This window comes from Thermobia domestica, chromosome 4 (assembly GCF_964235325.1).
Source record: "Thermobia domestica chromosome 4, izTheDome1.hap1.1, whole genome shotgun sequence".
Lineage (NCBI taxonomy): Eukaryota > Metazoa > Arthropoda > Insecta > Zygentoma > Lepismatidae > Thermobia > Thermobia domestica.
Window position 1 is genome coordinate 293,552,535 of NC_137457.1, and position 15,682 is coordinate 293,568,216.

General features: G+C 35.4%; 1 protein-coding gene across 3 annotated transcripts in view; it reads left to right on the plus strand.

Annotated features, from left to right (window-relative positions):
• The window catches only part of LOC145684187 (uncharacterized), a 60,383-nt gene that overhangs the window by 27,144 nt on the left and 17,557 nt on the right, over positions 1-15,682 (plus strand). For all 3 annotated transcript variants that reach the window (XM_081756205.1, XM_081756204.1, XM_081756203.1), the window contains 2 exons: positions 8,382-8,694; positions 14,386-14,553. In XM_081756205.1, the coding sequence (XP_081612331.1) occupies positions 8,382-8,694; positions 14,386-14,553 (481 nt within the window). The remainder of the gene's footprint in view (positions 1-8,381; positions 8,695-14,385; positions 14,554-15,682) is intronic.

Here is a 15,682-nt window from a genome sequence, read left to right on the forward strand (position 1 = left end):
TGGTATAATAGTATAAGACCCTAATATATATTACTATAAATTTGGGTGGTCCATCTCGTTCCCTTTCATGGGTACGAAATTGCCAAATTTTAGTACAACCACGTGTTTCGTTTTGACCTAATTTATTCACTTGGATGAGGTCCTATTACCTAATATGATTATATGGTCATGTATAGGGGTCCATTTTCTATCATAAGACATAGGTACATTGATGCACCCCGGGATGGGTACCATAGCCAATCCCTTAAATTTTGGAAATTTTTCAATTTAAGCATTCGCTATCATAGTACATGACCTCAATATGTATCATGATAAATTTGGGTGGTCCACCTTGTTCTCTTTCATGAGTAAAAAAAAAAATGCCAAAATATAAACATAAGCAATATGTTGTATCACGTGTTTGGTTTTTGGCCCAATTTATCCCGTTTGATGCGGTCTTATACCGTATATGGTCATATGGTCATGTATATAGGTTCATTTCCTTTCATAAGACATGAGTACATTGATGCACCCTTTAAAAAATTTGGGAGGGTATCTTGACTCATCCACTCAGTTTAGAAATTGTTTAATATAAGCATTTGGTATCTTCGTACAGGTCTTCAATATGTACCACTATAAATTTGGATGGTCCACATCGTTCCCTTTCATGGGTAAAGAACTACCAAAAATTAAATTTCGGAGGTTATTGACCCTTTGATAAGTATTTAGCACGTTATATGGTTTATTACCCTTATATGTTTATGTGCCCTTTTAAATTTGGGAATTATCAAATAACAACATTCTAGGACCCATTGGTGTTCCTCTTATGGCCAAATATTCAAAATTTAAAGGTTATTGACCGGCTTTATTATTAAATGCGTACAGGATTTATTACTTTTTCATAAGACATAGGTGTATTTGTGTACCAATCTTAAATTTTGGAAGGGATACATTTCTTATTGTCATATCAATAATTGGTAATTGTTCTTTGGGTAAATCATTGTCAAATATGAGTATGATCACGTGATCAGTTATTGACCTATGATGGGATTAGGAGTCCAGGACATTGGTACATTGAAACTTTGTAGGATAATTTGAGAATGCGTCATTGGTATTGATTATTACAGCCAAATATAAACGTAAGCAATACGATGTACCACGTGATTGACCTTGATGAGGTAGTGTACAGGGATACATAGCTAACCTTATTGAATCTTATGACTCATAGTCTTAAGGGAATACATGCTACAACACTGGCAAAGTTATTGTTGATGCAATTTCATTGGTTGATCACTATCTTTCGTGCAATCTGATTGGTTGATCACTATCTTTCGTGCAATCTGATTGGTTGATGAATTTCAAATCTTTGCTGTATTCAGTTTTAAGTTTTGTTTAACATTTAAAAATCTTGGTTTCATTCAACATTTTGCACTCACTGATAAATATGATCAAAACCGTTTATTTGTTAACCGAATAATTAAAAAACCGGATAAAGTTTGACGGTTAACCGTGAAACGTAAAATTTTTAGTTTGAAATTTTTTTGCTTGAAACTTTTTGTTTGAATTTTTTTTTGTTTAAAATTTTTTGTTTGAAAATTTTTTCGTTTGAAATTTTTTCGTTTCAAAATTTTTCGTTTCCAAATTTTTTGTTTAAATTCTTTTTGTTTCGAAAGTTTTGTTTGAAATTTTTTTTCGTTTCAAAATTTTGTTTAAATTTTTTGTTTGAATTTTTTTCGTTTCAAAATTTTGTTTCAAAGATTTTTGTTTGAAATTTTTTGTTTCAAAGTTTGTGCACTCATTAGTAAAGAACCGGAACTGTTTAGAACTAAAACCTCTGGCAACATTGTGGTGCAATAGTACACGTCAGAACATGATAATGAAACGTCATCAGTTTTGCGTCATCGTTCGCGTTAGTATTCATGATAACATCATCATGGCTACTTGTCTGCAGTTTCTAAACACACGTGATGTGATGAAATCATTTACCAAGATTACTGATTTACAACAGAATGTACCTTATAGAATCTTAGCTAGCCAAATGATCCCTACAAAGTTTGGATTAAGAATCGTAGTGAAGCTTGAAAATGATAAGAATATAATTTTACCAGCAAGATATTTATCCATGGAAGCATCAAAACAAGAAGAACTGCTACGTTTCTTAAATACTGGATCTGTATCTTTATGTTACAAAGGATTCTTGGGTCGAAGTCATCAACTTGAATTTAGTACACAGCCAGATTCGTCAGCCATTGTGATGAAATCATGAATCATCACGTCAGACGTAGTTGTATGAATTTGGTTGGTCGGCATGACGTCAGCAACTGTGATGAAATCATGAATTCAAACGTCAGCACATTCCTTACCAATGACGTCAGCAATAACTATAAACCAGCAAATACAGTGTCATCCCACGAAATCATTTGAGCAAGTGCTTTTCAGGAGGAAAGATGTGTACTTCTAACGATAAAGAGTTCATCTTCGCAAGCTATTATCCAATAAATATATTTCAAACAAAACATGTGATGATTGGTATCAGTGCTAGAACATTTGAACCTGTGATTCGATTGGGCAAAGCAGAACAATTTGGTGTACAACTGACCTGTGAAGAATGGCAAATATTATGTTCACGAATCGACCAAATGAACGATTATTTTCATGATGAGCTAAATGTGACCATAGTCAAATCATTAGGCTCAAATCATGAAGTGGTGCTGCGTACAGTCCTCGAAGAGAAGATGGTGCTGTTACGTAAAAAGAGTACATTTCATGTCCCTCGCAATATGGTGTATCTAACACAAACGGAATGGAACAAATTTATCAGCGTATTTCAGTGTGTGAAACATGCAGTGGAAGTGTGCAACAAAACAAGTATATTCTTGAAAAAGTACTATTTTGAAAAATGTGTTATGCATATTGTACAACATGTATCTAGATATTGTGATGGTTGTCAACATCGTTCGTGGGTGCATACCTGTATTGATAAACAGTTTATTTGTGATCAAATGGACATTGAGTTTCCACCAATTGATATTGCATTAGACCTTAAAAGACTTCAATTGGAGTTAAAATTATACGCTAAAGACAAACTAGTGCAAGAAGTTCAAAATACATTGTATCGACAATATCCAGAACCACTATCTGGTATGGATGTATGTGGAGTGGAATAAAATGATCCATTTCAATGAATTGTGTTTTTTCATTTCAAGTACAACCCCAGGTTCTGACGTGTACTATTGCACCATAATGTTGCCAGAGGTTTTAGTTCTAAACAGTTCCGGTTCTTTACTAATGAGTGCACAAACTTTTAAAAATGTCAAACCAAACTTTGAAACAAAAATCTTTGAAACAAAATTTTGAAACGAAAAAAATTCAAACAAAAAAATTTCAAACGAAAAAAATTCAAACAAAATTTTGAAGCAAAAAATTTTCAAACAAAATTTTGAAACAAAAAATTTGGAAACGAAAAAATTTCAACAAAATTTTGAAACAAAAAATTTCAAACAAAAAATTTGGAAACGAAAAATTTCAAACAAAAAATTTTAAACAAAATTTTCGAACAAAAATTTTCAAACAAAAAATTTCAAACGAAAAAATTTGGAAACGAAAAATTCAAACAAAAATTTTAAACAAAATTTTGAAACGAAAAAAATTTAAAAAATTTCAAACGAAAAATTTTTAAACAAAAAAAATTTTGAAACGAAAAAATTTCAAACGAAAAAAATTTCAAACAAAAAATTTTAAACAAAAAAAATTCAAACAAAAAGTTTCAAACAAAAAAATTTCAAACTAAAAATTTTACGTTTCACGGTTAACCGTCAAACTTTATCCGGTTTTTTAATTATTCGGTTAACAAATAAACGGTTTTGATCATATTTATCAGTGAGTGCAAAATGTTGAATGAAACCAAGATTTTTAAATGTTAAACAAAACTTAAAACTGAATACAGCAAAGATTTGAAATTCATCAACCAATCAGATTGCACGAAAGATAGTGATCAACCAATCAGATTGCAGGAAAGATAGTGATCAACCAATGAAATTGCATCAACAATAACTTTGCCAGTGTTGTAGCATGTATTCCCTTAAGACTATGAGTCATAAGATTCAATAAGGTTAGCTATGTATCCCTGTACACTACCTCATCAAGGTCAATCACGTGGTACATCGTATTGCTTACGTTTATATTTGGCTGTAATAATCAATACCAATGACGCATTCTCAAATTATCCTACAAAGTTTCAATGTACCAATGTCCTGGACTCCTAATCCCATCATAGGTCAATAACTGATCACGTGATCATACTCATATTTGACAATGATTTACCCAAAGAACAATTACCAATTATTGATATGACAATAAGAAATGTATCCCTTCCAAAATTTAAGATTGGTACACAAATACACCTATGTCTTATGAAAAAGTAATAAATCCTGTACGCATTTAATAATAAAGCCGGTCAATAACCTTTAAATTTTGAATATTTGGCCATAAGAGGAACACCAATGGGTCCTAGAATGTTGTTATTTGATAATTCCCAAATTTAAAAGGGCACATAAACATATAAGGGTAATAAACCATATAACGTGCTAAATACTTATCAAAGGGTCAATAACCTCCGAAATTTAATTTTTGGTAGTTCTTTACCCATGAAAGGGAACGATGTGGACCATCCAAATTTATAGTGGTACATATTGAAGACCTGTACGAAGATACCAAATGCTTATATTAAACAATTTCTAAAACTGAGTGGATGAGTCAAGATACCCTCCCAAATTTTTTAAAGGGTGCATCAATGTACTCATGTCTTATGAAAGGAAATGAACCTATATACATGACCATATGACCATATACGGTATAAGACCGCATCAAACGGGATAAATTGGGCCAAAAACCAAACACGTGATACAACATATTGCTTATGTTTATATTTTGGCATTTTTTTTTTACTCATGAAAGGGAACAAGGTGGACCACCCAAATTTATCATGATACATATTGAGGTCATGTACTATGATAGCGAATGCTTAAATTGAAAAATTTCCAAAATTTAAGGGATTGGCTATGGTACCCATCCCGGGGTGCATCAATGTACCTATGTCTTATGATAGAAAATGGACCCCTATACATGACCATATAATCATATTAGGTAATAGGACCTCATCCAAGTGAATAAATTAGGTCAAAACGAAACACGTGGTTGTACTAAAATTTGGCAATTTCGTACCCATGAAAGGGAACGAGATGGACCACCCAAATTTATAGTAATATATATTAGGGTCTTATACTATTATACCAAATGTTTAAATTGGGCAATTTCCAAAATAAAGAGGTGGGCCAAGGTACCCCTCCCGGGGTGCATCAATATACCCATGTCTTATAATAGGGAATGGACCAATATACATAACCATATAATCATATAAGGTAATAGGACCTCATCCAAGGGGTGAACCAAAATACCAAACACGTGGTTGTAGTAAAATTTGGCAATTTCGTACCCCTAAAAGGGAACGAGGTGAACCACTCAAATTTATCATAATAATACATGTTAGGGTCCAGTACTATAATACCAAATATATAAAATGAGCAATTTCTAAAATTTAAGGGGTGGGCCAAAGTACCCCTCCCAAATTTTTAAAGGATTGCACAAATGTACCTATGTCTTATGATAGGGAATAGACCCCTATACATAACCATATAACCATATAAGGTAATAGAACCTCATCCAAGAGGATAAATTGGGCCAAAAGACCAAACACGTGGTACAACGTATTGCTTACGTTTATATTTTGACAATTTTGTACCCCTAAAAGGGAACGAGGTGGACCACCCAAATTTATCATAATACATGTTAGGGTCCGGTACTATAATACCAAATGTTTAAATTGGGCAATTTCCAAAATTTAAGGGGTGGGCCAAAGTACCCCTCCCAAATTTTTAAAGGAGTCTACAAATATACCGATATCTTATGAAAGGTAATGGACCCCTATACATGACCATATAACCATATAAGGTAATAACACCTCATCAAAGGGGATAAAATCGACCAAAAACCAAACACGTGGTATAACGTATTGCTTACGTTTATATTTTGGCAATTTTGTACCCCTAGAAGGGAACGAGGTGGACCGCCCAAATTTATCATGATACATATTAGGGTCCTGTACTATAATACCCAATGTTTAAATTGGGCAATTTCCAAAAATTTAAGGGGTGGGCCTAGGTACCCCTCCCAAATTTTTCAAGGGGTGCATTAATATACCCATATGTTATGAAAGGTAATGGACCCCTGTATACGCCCATATAACTATATAGGGTAATAATACCTCATCAAAGGGGATAAATTAGGTCAAAAAAACCCGAAATTTAAATTTTTGGCTATTTTTTACCCATGAAAGGGAACGACATAGACACCCAATACTGATAGAGGTACATACTATGGTCCTAGGCTACCACACCAAATTTTTAGATTTGGCAATTTCCAAAATTTAAGGGGGGTGGTCCTATGTACCCCTGCCAAAATTTAGGGGGTGGGCCAAGGTACCCCTGCCAAAATTTAGAGGGGGTGGTCCTATGTACCCCTAGGTCATTGACCCCGGCCAGGGACCATGGGTCCTGAGGCAGGGACCCAGGGGCCAAAAAGTTTCCTATAGTCAGGCCCTTACTACTCATGCATAATCGATTTTTAAAAATTAAAAAAAAATATATCTAACCAGTTACCGATACATATTGTGGTGCTTACCTTAACGTATCAGACAAGAAATCGAGAAACTGAGAATCCGAATCTCTTCAGACACAATATTGCACCGATGCTGCGAATCAGAGGCTCCGCAGACTTGCTCCTTAATTATCTAGCCAAAATAAAAACTATATCACAGATTTTTATGCAATCTTATCTGCCGAGACGTAAGTCGTAATCACATACTCTGCAACAAGATGTGAACGCACTTTTGATTGTGAGGATACCTGATAAATTGCTCAAACTGTAACAATATTATTAATATATATGAGGTGGTATCAAATAATTTCGAGACTAGTTCTGTAATACGTCAACAAATGGCAGCAGAAAACTGCACGCACAAGCACAGGGAGCACCGACGGGGAATGGTTTTGACATTTTCGGGTGTTGTACTCGTTGAAGGTTGTCCTGATTTCCGGTGGTCTTCCAGTGATGTTCTTCCACTCTTGAAACACGTATGCCACTCAAATCATCTCGAACGATTCATTGCAGTAGCACCGTGCCCTTGAATCTTGTGAAGTGGCTCTGTGGTGGACTTGCCTAGTTTCACGTCCGCTTGTCTTTCTAACTTGCTATCCATGGTGAAATCGTAGACGTGACGTGATAACGCATATGGTCAGAATAACACCAGCTGCACATCTCCCGATGTATACAGGACAATATCTGGTGGCACACTGACTTATGAAGGTCAATGCTCCCTGTACCTGTGCATGCATCTCTTGGCATGTTACAGAACTATTTTCGAAACTTTTTGACCACTTCGTAGTTACTTCTTTAGTCATATTTATTTTAAAAGCTGCAAACTTTGGTCAGGCACACATACTTGGATATAGGTCTTGTTAAGGCAAACATCGTGTGCGTGCGCTGTCTCATGACTCTTCCATTTCATGCTACTTCCTTCATTCTATTCTTTCATCGCCATTTCCTTTAGCCTACACGGCGTAATCAGGGGACGCAAAACTCAAATAAAAGTACCACCAGTATATTTTGCGTTATACGCCCTTATAAACACGTTCCCTAGCGATACTTGTGTTTCTTTACATAGGCAGATTTCCCCATCGTCTTCCCAGTAATTCGAACACTGAGTACAGTATTTCGATATAGCGTTTATTTACATTTATAGTGATTGCGTTTACTGTATACTGCATACAAGTGCTCATAAGCTATGAGTAATCTATATTTGTAACCTCTGTGGGGTGGACAAATTTCATTTATGGATAAGTAATCACGTTCCACCGATTTTCATCATTCAAAGATTTCGCTGTATAAGTTCATAAGGTTTGAAACATTGTCAGTCAGGTTATCTTTAAAAATATTGTATATTTCTGTAGAAAACTGAAAATTTTCAGCACCCTTTCGTATAAACTAGAATATTCTGTTCAATCAGAGTAACTAAATTTGTTTCTGTATACACATATTTATTTATATAATAGAGTAATAAGAATGAGAAAAACTGTTGAAGTATGTAAAGTAGCACTTACCTTAGACGCTGAAGAGGGACGTCCCGGGAAACTATAGTGTAAAAGGTTCGAATGAAAAAATGAAGATCATTATATTGCTAATTTAAGAATAAGTAGGAATCAAAGGTCTATTACCTTTGTAATGTATTCGTGTATTTTCTTTTGTTGCAAAATTACCAGTAATGCTTCCTTTGTATTTGCCAACAGACAACGGTCGTGCAGTGCGGCACTTCTCGGTCGGTGACTGGGAAAATATTAAGAAAATTATTCAGAAAAATATGCGTCCAGAAAGTAGTGACTATTATAAAATGCATAGGTACCTGTTCTTCTGCCCGTACGTACAACGATTAACATGCCAAATTTGTGATTTAGTGATTGAAGGACCTGCAAAAAACTATGAAAATCATGTTTCCAAGGTGCATAACGTATCACCAGTAACATACCCTTGTGAAGTGTGTGGAATGTATTTGGCGATGGACTCTTACGTCACGCATTGGTGTGAACATCAGATGAAATTCAGGTAAGTCTGGTTAATTATCACTTTGATCAGTTACTCCTTGTATAGTGAGTGGGAATTGCATACTCAAGTTTCTCGAAGAGACGAAATATGTTTTATATTCATATAGTTATGAAAGCAGAACTCGTCTTTCCCTAATAATTCAAATTTCTAACCGTTGAATTAATAAAGAATCAAAGAATCTTGTGATAAAATCTTCCATCTAAGACGCTTAAAAATAAGGCCAAATATAACCTTAATGAAACGTAAAACTCATAAGAAAAATATTGACCTTATGTTCTATTACATAGCTGTTACTTTCCAACTAACTAAATACCGTAACAAACTTGGAAGCTTAATCACCGTAAAAACTGAAGTTCATCTGTTCCAAGGTAGTCCGATTATTATGGTTATTACCCACCTGCCTAAAGCATCTGTCTATTTATTCTTGCATGTTCTTCCTGGTCTACCTAAAAAAAAAAAAAAAAAAAAAAAAATCCAAAAGGCTACCCAGCTAGAATTTACCTGTCTGTCAGATTTCTCATGTATCTTGCCCACCTTAGGGTACAATTATACCAAAATTTTCCCATTTCACCCTTTCCTTTTCCTTCTTCAATGGGGCGGAAAAAGCAAAACAAACACGTTGTTTTAAATGAAACTTGTTAATATCGTATGATAAAGTGGACAGCACGCTGATTGGCTACTCTCTCTTATACACACACACACACACACACACAGATGAACAGCAGTTATGCTTGCTCAGTGACATGTAAACTAGGGTTGCAGGTGTTCTCTCTACTGCAGATATGCTGATGGCACCGAACCGCTTTGAAGCCAACCCTGATTTGTCTCTCAGTGAGAAAAATTGGTCGCTAAACTCGACATAAACACGCTGTTCTATGAAGGATGAAGGGTGATTCAAGATAGGAAAATTGAAAAGAGAATGATGAAATAGGAGTATTTCGGTATAACCTTACCCTTAGATGTTTCACAAAATATACAATAACGTTTAGTCTTTTTTGAAAACAACCTGACCACCCATCTTTCCTTAGAATAGTGTATTATCTAACACATTCCGGACGAGCGATGCGCTATGTCCCTCGTAGAATTAATGTCCACTAAGCATGAGAACGGGCATAGCCTTCCCTTTTCTTTTCATTCTTATAGCAAGCTTTGTAGTTTTCAAAAATGTCTTTAAAATAAAAATTATTTAAATGGGTCTTTTCTGCGAAGAAATAAACTGTCTGTTGGGAAAAACGTTCGTCCGTAAAGTGCTCTGACATGCCATTACATGTTACTTAATTGCTTTTACTTGTTTGTAATTTGTCCCTTTTCAGCTTCGAGGTTATACGAGACGTTTACTTTCGATTTAGTGTAGCATCCAATGCATATATTCTAACACTGGAAATCATATCTGTACCTCATAGATTAAAAGTGAGAACTTTAACCATTTAGGCATGAAGAGGCTCTTGGTGCTTATTTCTGATGCGTTTCCAAAGTACTGTGTCGTGCAAATCATTATCAAATTAAACGTGACTCGATGGAGTGCGATGTTGGTCTATCATCGTCAGGGAGCCGGTAGTGGTAGCGGTGGCAAGGTTTGTAATTATTCATAAAGTATGATATTATCAGTCCGTTACTAATGTCAAGCAAAATAAAACAAAGAAGAAAATAAAACTCACGTATGAACTGATCAGTGAGGGTAATTAATTACATTCAGTCGGGGTAGAATCAAGTTTCTGTAAAGTAAATAAATAAATAAAATAAAATAAAAATAAAAACTTCAGAATCAAGTTTAGAAGGTATTTCATAGAACAGTGCTTTTACTCTGTTGAAGAATATGTTCAAAATAATTCGTATACGTAAAAGTAAAATGTATTATAAGGTATTAGTGAATGTAGAGTATTCTAAATGTAATAGTTGTATATATGTTTATGTATATTGTGAAGTTCTCTTTTAGGGTAGAGCATAAAAATAGTACACGAAAATTTCGACTTTCCAATCACCTTTTATTATAAAATTCCTCTTATGTATAATAACAACAATTACAGTGTCAAATAATAAATCTTCTTTAGATGTTTGATGAGATTTGTAGGGAGCCAGATACCGAGCGTCCTAGGGTGATAGGGTCCAAAGTTTTTTGGCAAAGGAGTAGACGTAAGGTACCTCTCAGAGATCGAGCGTCTAAAGAGGACGATAAAACTCAAAGACCAGACTGGTAAGGTTAATGGAAGGACGAGGCGTTCAAGCGAAGGATCTCTCGAAGATCGAGCGTCCTAAAGAATGAATGCTGAGGTTATTGCGAGGACCAGACGTCCAAGCGAGGGGAAGCTATCAGAGACCAAGCGTCTTAGAAAGTAGTGGCAGTGATCAATCGGTGAAGATTGATGCTTTTATAACCGCTACCAGGTTATAGAAGTATTTTTTGTGGACGCTCTGTATATTTCGTAAAGACAGTGATTATTATTTCCGATTTATACTTTATTCTGCGATGCAAATCAGTTCTTTCTTCGGTGGGAATTGCTTCTTTCCCACACAACTGGACAAAGAAGTCTCTCATTGTTTATTCATATATATATTTAAAACATTGCTTTTTGGTGAGAACATTTCACTGAGCGACGAACCTTCTCAGTGTTTCTCCCTGACTTATTATATGTACAGTATATATTCTGCAGTTATTTGGAACTGAATTAAGTGCTTTCTTTAATCATTTATGGAAATACTAGCTACCAGATCTTCATACACCAGAGAGACGCCAAGTTCATAGCTTTTGTAGTTCCTTATCTGTACTTTCTCACGCCCGAGTTATCGCAATGTCTCGTGCATCGTGGCCAGTTGACTAAAATTAACATAAATTATTTTCCGTATTCTGTTTGCATGTGCATACAGGTGCTTTAACTGAGTGGTTTTTGGAATGAACTGCCAACACTCTTCAGTCAACCACTGCAGCTCGTATTTAGAACTTTTGTACTCAGCGAGTTTGACTCCGGAATTGTGTGCAGCCACCACGCACGTTGCGTCGGGAATTAAGTCTGACTTTGTGTTAAGGGCACAAGCTATTAGCCGGCGAAGGACGTTTTATTACGGCTAGCCCAAACTAGTGAAGTCCCAGGTTCACATACCTTGTGCGTACCTGTCAGTTATAAACGTGCCCTCCAACATTAGCATTCTACTTTGGATACTTTTTTTTTTAATTTATCCTAACTCATCTTAACGCTTCAGGATTGTTTGACGCAGCAACTGGATTTCTGCGTGGGATTATCCTGGCAACTTTTCCCTCAGTGCTAATCCCCCAAGTGCGTCAATGGTGTGAGAAAAGTATTTATAGTGTAATCTCAGTCATAATCTCGTGTATATATATATATATATATATATATATATATATATATACATATAATAAAAAAGGCTACAGTGCATTAAAAAGGCAAAATGTGATTTTAGTAATGAAGATTATTATGCATATCCTGTGTTAAATGTTGTGTTCATTTCTCTTCGTTATTTTATTTTTTTATATAATAGTATTCTAATAAATAAGTATAGTGTTATTTAATCCAGTGTGTTTTCGTTGTTTGTGTGAATGATGTTTGTGTGCGTTATGGTCTGGATGACCGTCTGATCGTTCGTGAGGTTTTCGAGACGAGATATCCGTACCTCTCGGCGCCTAATGCTCATCTCATCATTGAGACCGACGAGCGATTTGGAAACAATTTGTGATCCCTTCTTGGAGAGGTCCTTCATCGTCCTATCCAGGTAAGATCACGTCTCAGGAGAATACTTATTGGCAGGACCACGGAGGACAGAACCACGAACAGCGACACGATCCCCGGGTGGTTACAAATAAAACACACAGAGACCACGAACCGAACTGGTTACACTTTCTGCGGTGCTGTATCTTCTTTTATCCTAAAATGTCGGCTGACATCGTTGATCTTCGGCGATGGTCGACAGCGTCTTCTTCGTGGTTCTCGTCTGAAGTTGTTTACAGCTAACACGTGTAGAACATTGCAATATATTTCAAACTGACATGTCCAGTTTTGTTGTATGACGGTTAAGTGGTGCAATAAATCAATGAATATGAGATTATTTCTGAATATAAAGAGAACTACATATAACAAGGCAACGTAGGGTAGTGGGGCACAGAAGGGACTCAAAATGGCAATTACGGTCAATTCAGGAGTATCAAAGTTTTTTTTTTTTTTTTTAAGTAAACGTATAATAGATAAAGTGAAAAAGGCGTATTTCGCAAAACTACTAGTCTACTACTTTACAAACTATAAGCTGCGAGTTTGAGTTTGACAAGTTTTTGTAATTTGTGTTTCTCAGAAGTTTTAAAAGAACTTGTGAACACAATAACCTTTTCACTAGACACGTAATCAAATCTACAAGTCAGCTGACAAATACGTAGAAAGCCTAGTACTGCATGAAATACTGCCGGTTTGGCTATTTCCTGTGGTGCTATAGATATACCACATTGACTTGACACTTAGTCTTCCGAGTACTGCTATTGGCTGAAGGAGTTACACTCCCTTTCTCTCGCTAAGCAACAGCTGAACTCTTATTGGCTCAGCGCGTAGGTATGTCGAGGGTGTGAGCTTTAGTTTGCATTTTTCTCACGGCTCAAGACATTTTGGCAGCACTATAGTTAATTCATTTTTTTTTTAAAAAAATGACATGATTTAAAAAAATGAAAAACTGAAATCTTTGAATTTTACGTCCCACGGTTATGCCGGTTAGGCTAAAGGAGACGGTGGTGATGATAAATGAGTGAAATGAAGAAAGTGGGAGGAAACGGGATAACCCCGAGAAAACCCACGAGCTGGGATCCACCACAAAGTCCACACCACACAGCACGAGCTGGGATCGAACCAGGGACCCCAAGCACCGGAGGTGAACGCTCTACCACTGAGCCACCTCGTCCCCCCCATGATATGATTTAAGTCAAATATTTGAACGTGATCAGAGAATCAAAGGGTAGTCAGTTTGGCGCGTTCTTTAGTAATTTTGACACAAAAAGATGAAATAAAATGGATAGACAAAAATATTGAGAAGATCCAGATCTATGAACTCGTTGCAGCGCACAAAATTATTGGGGACATGTATAGCAAACATCATTAAAAGTACAGCAATAAATATTAATGCTATTATCTGGGACACGATATATATTTATCATAGCAAGCAAATAAAAAATAATACTAAATGTTTTAACAATTTTGATAGGCTGAATTCCAGTTGCTTTGCCATAAATATCATGTAGCTACTCGCAACATTTAGAAAATAAATGCTGTAAAATTATTCCAAATCTTCACTTTTCTTTTATATATATATATAAAACTGGAATTTGAAAATTTTAAACGTAAAATTAAGTAGCTACTTGGTATTGATATAAGGAACAATTTTTTGCACACATCAGAAATAAACATTAAATATTAAGGGGAAGATAAAATATAAACTTGCGTAATTTGTCACACTGCAATACGCAGCACCTTAGATAGATTGTATATTAGATATTTAAACATCTAATTACCGTAAAAGGAAGCAATCTCTTTTAAGAAAAATCCATTTCCTCCTCGCATTTCAAATAAGCACGACGAAAAAGACTACGTAGTTCGTCTTTTTTTTCTTCAGGAAAGTGGATACGTTTATGTATAACAATGTACTCGTAGGATTTAAATTAATTTTGGTTTCTTTATATTGATATTATCATTATTATTTCAGCTGTCCAGAATGTAGTAAACGATTTCCAGATAAGGAACTCATGGTGCAACACTCAAAACAATTTCATGCGAACAAATTTCTTCGGTTAGGATGTGATATGTGTGGTGTTAAGTTCCGATGTGAAGAAGCCCTCCAAACCCATATGAAATCTCATAGGAGTACAAAAGAGTAAGTTTCATTTTTCTTCTTTATTTTATTTATTTATTTATTTATTTATTTATTGGAATGATTGATTGAATAGGGGATTGAATTCTGGATCTAGTTTACGGAAGGTTCTCTAGCTTGGCAGCATTCGTGGGACGTTAAACTGAAAGAAAGATTTTTGAGTTCTAAAATTTATGGGTCAGACTGTGTATGTTAGGACACTCACTCTGGCAAAATTTAACCAAAGGTGCTGATAGCCAGCCTACGTTGTACACAAGTGTGATAGATATACCAGGTGTAATGAAGTCAGTAGTACTCTTACAGAAAGTCTAGAATCTAAATATAAGCTGAAAGTCGATCCTTTAAGCATGTAGCCTCCCATATACTTTAGTGACTTCATCGCCTAGTTTTAAGTTTAGTGTGGGTATTTAAAGGAACGCGTGGCGTGTAATAGGAAACTTAAAACCCAATATTTTTTATATCTGTAACATTCACTTCCATGTTACGTGAAGACATGTAATAGGTTGATGCGTAATTCCGTAGCGTTTTAAATATAGGTTTGTTAAGTTTGTTTGTTTATGTTTTATTTATGAAATTCAGTAAAAGTCATTTACAAACTTGATCAAGTCAAAGAAGCGGTTATTCAACAATGTAATCTCCGTCATTGCTAATAACTTCCTCCCAACGTTGGGGTAGTTTTTGGTTCCCTCGTCTGTAGAAGTCTGTTGGTTTTGAGTTTAAAAAGTCTTCAATCCAAGTTTGGAGAGCAGTTTCATCTTCGAAGTTGTGTCCTTGAAGCACAGCAAGAAAATGGAACGATGGTTGCTTGGTCACATTCCATCACACTAGCCAATTCTGTGGTTGTCTGGCGTGGATTTTCGCGGATCAAACTGTTTAAACGTTCCTCATCAAAATCGGATGTTTTTTCTATGCGTTTTCCATCATGCAAATCAAACTGATACGCTTTAACCTACTACGGGATATTTCGTTTTCGAAATACCCTGTTGCTTGTCTTAACTACGGATATTTCGATTTCGAAATGGTACTACAATAACGTTTATAACACTTTTTGTTTCATGTGTCTTCGATAAATAGGAGTGAAGAAATGGACTTCTTTGTAAACCCTTACGAAAACGCTTTAAATATAGTTTAA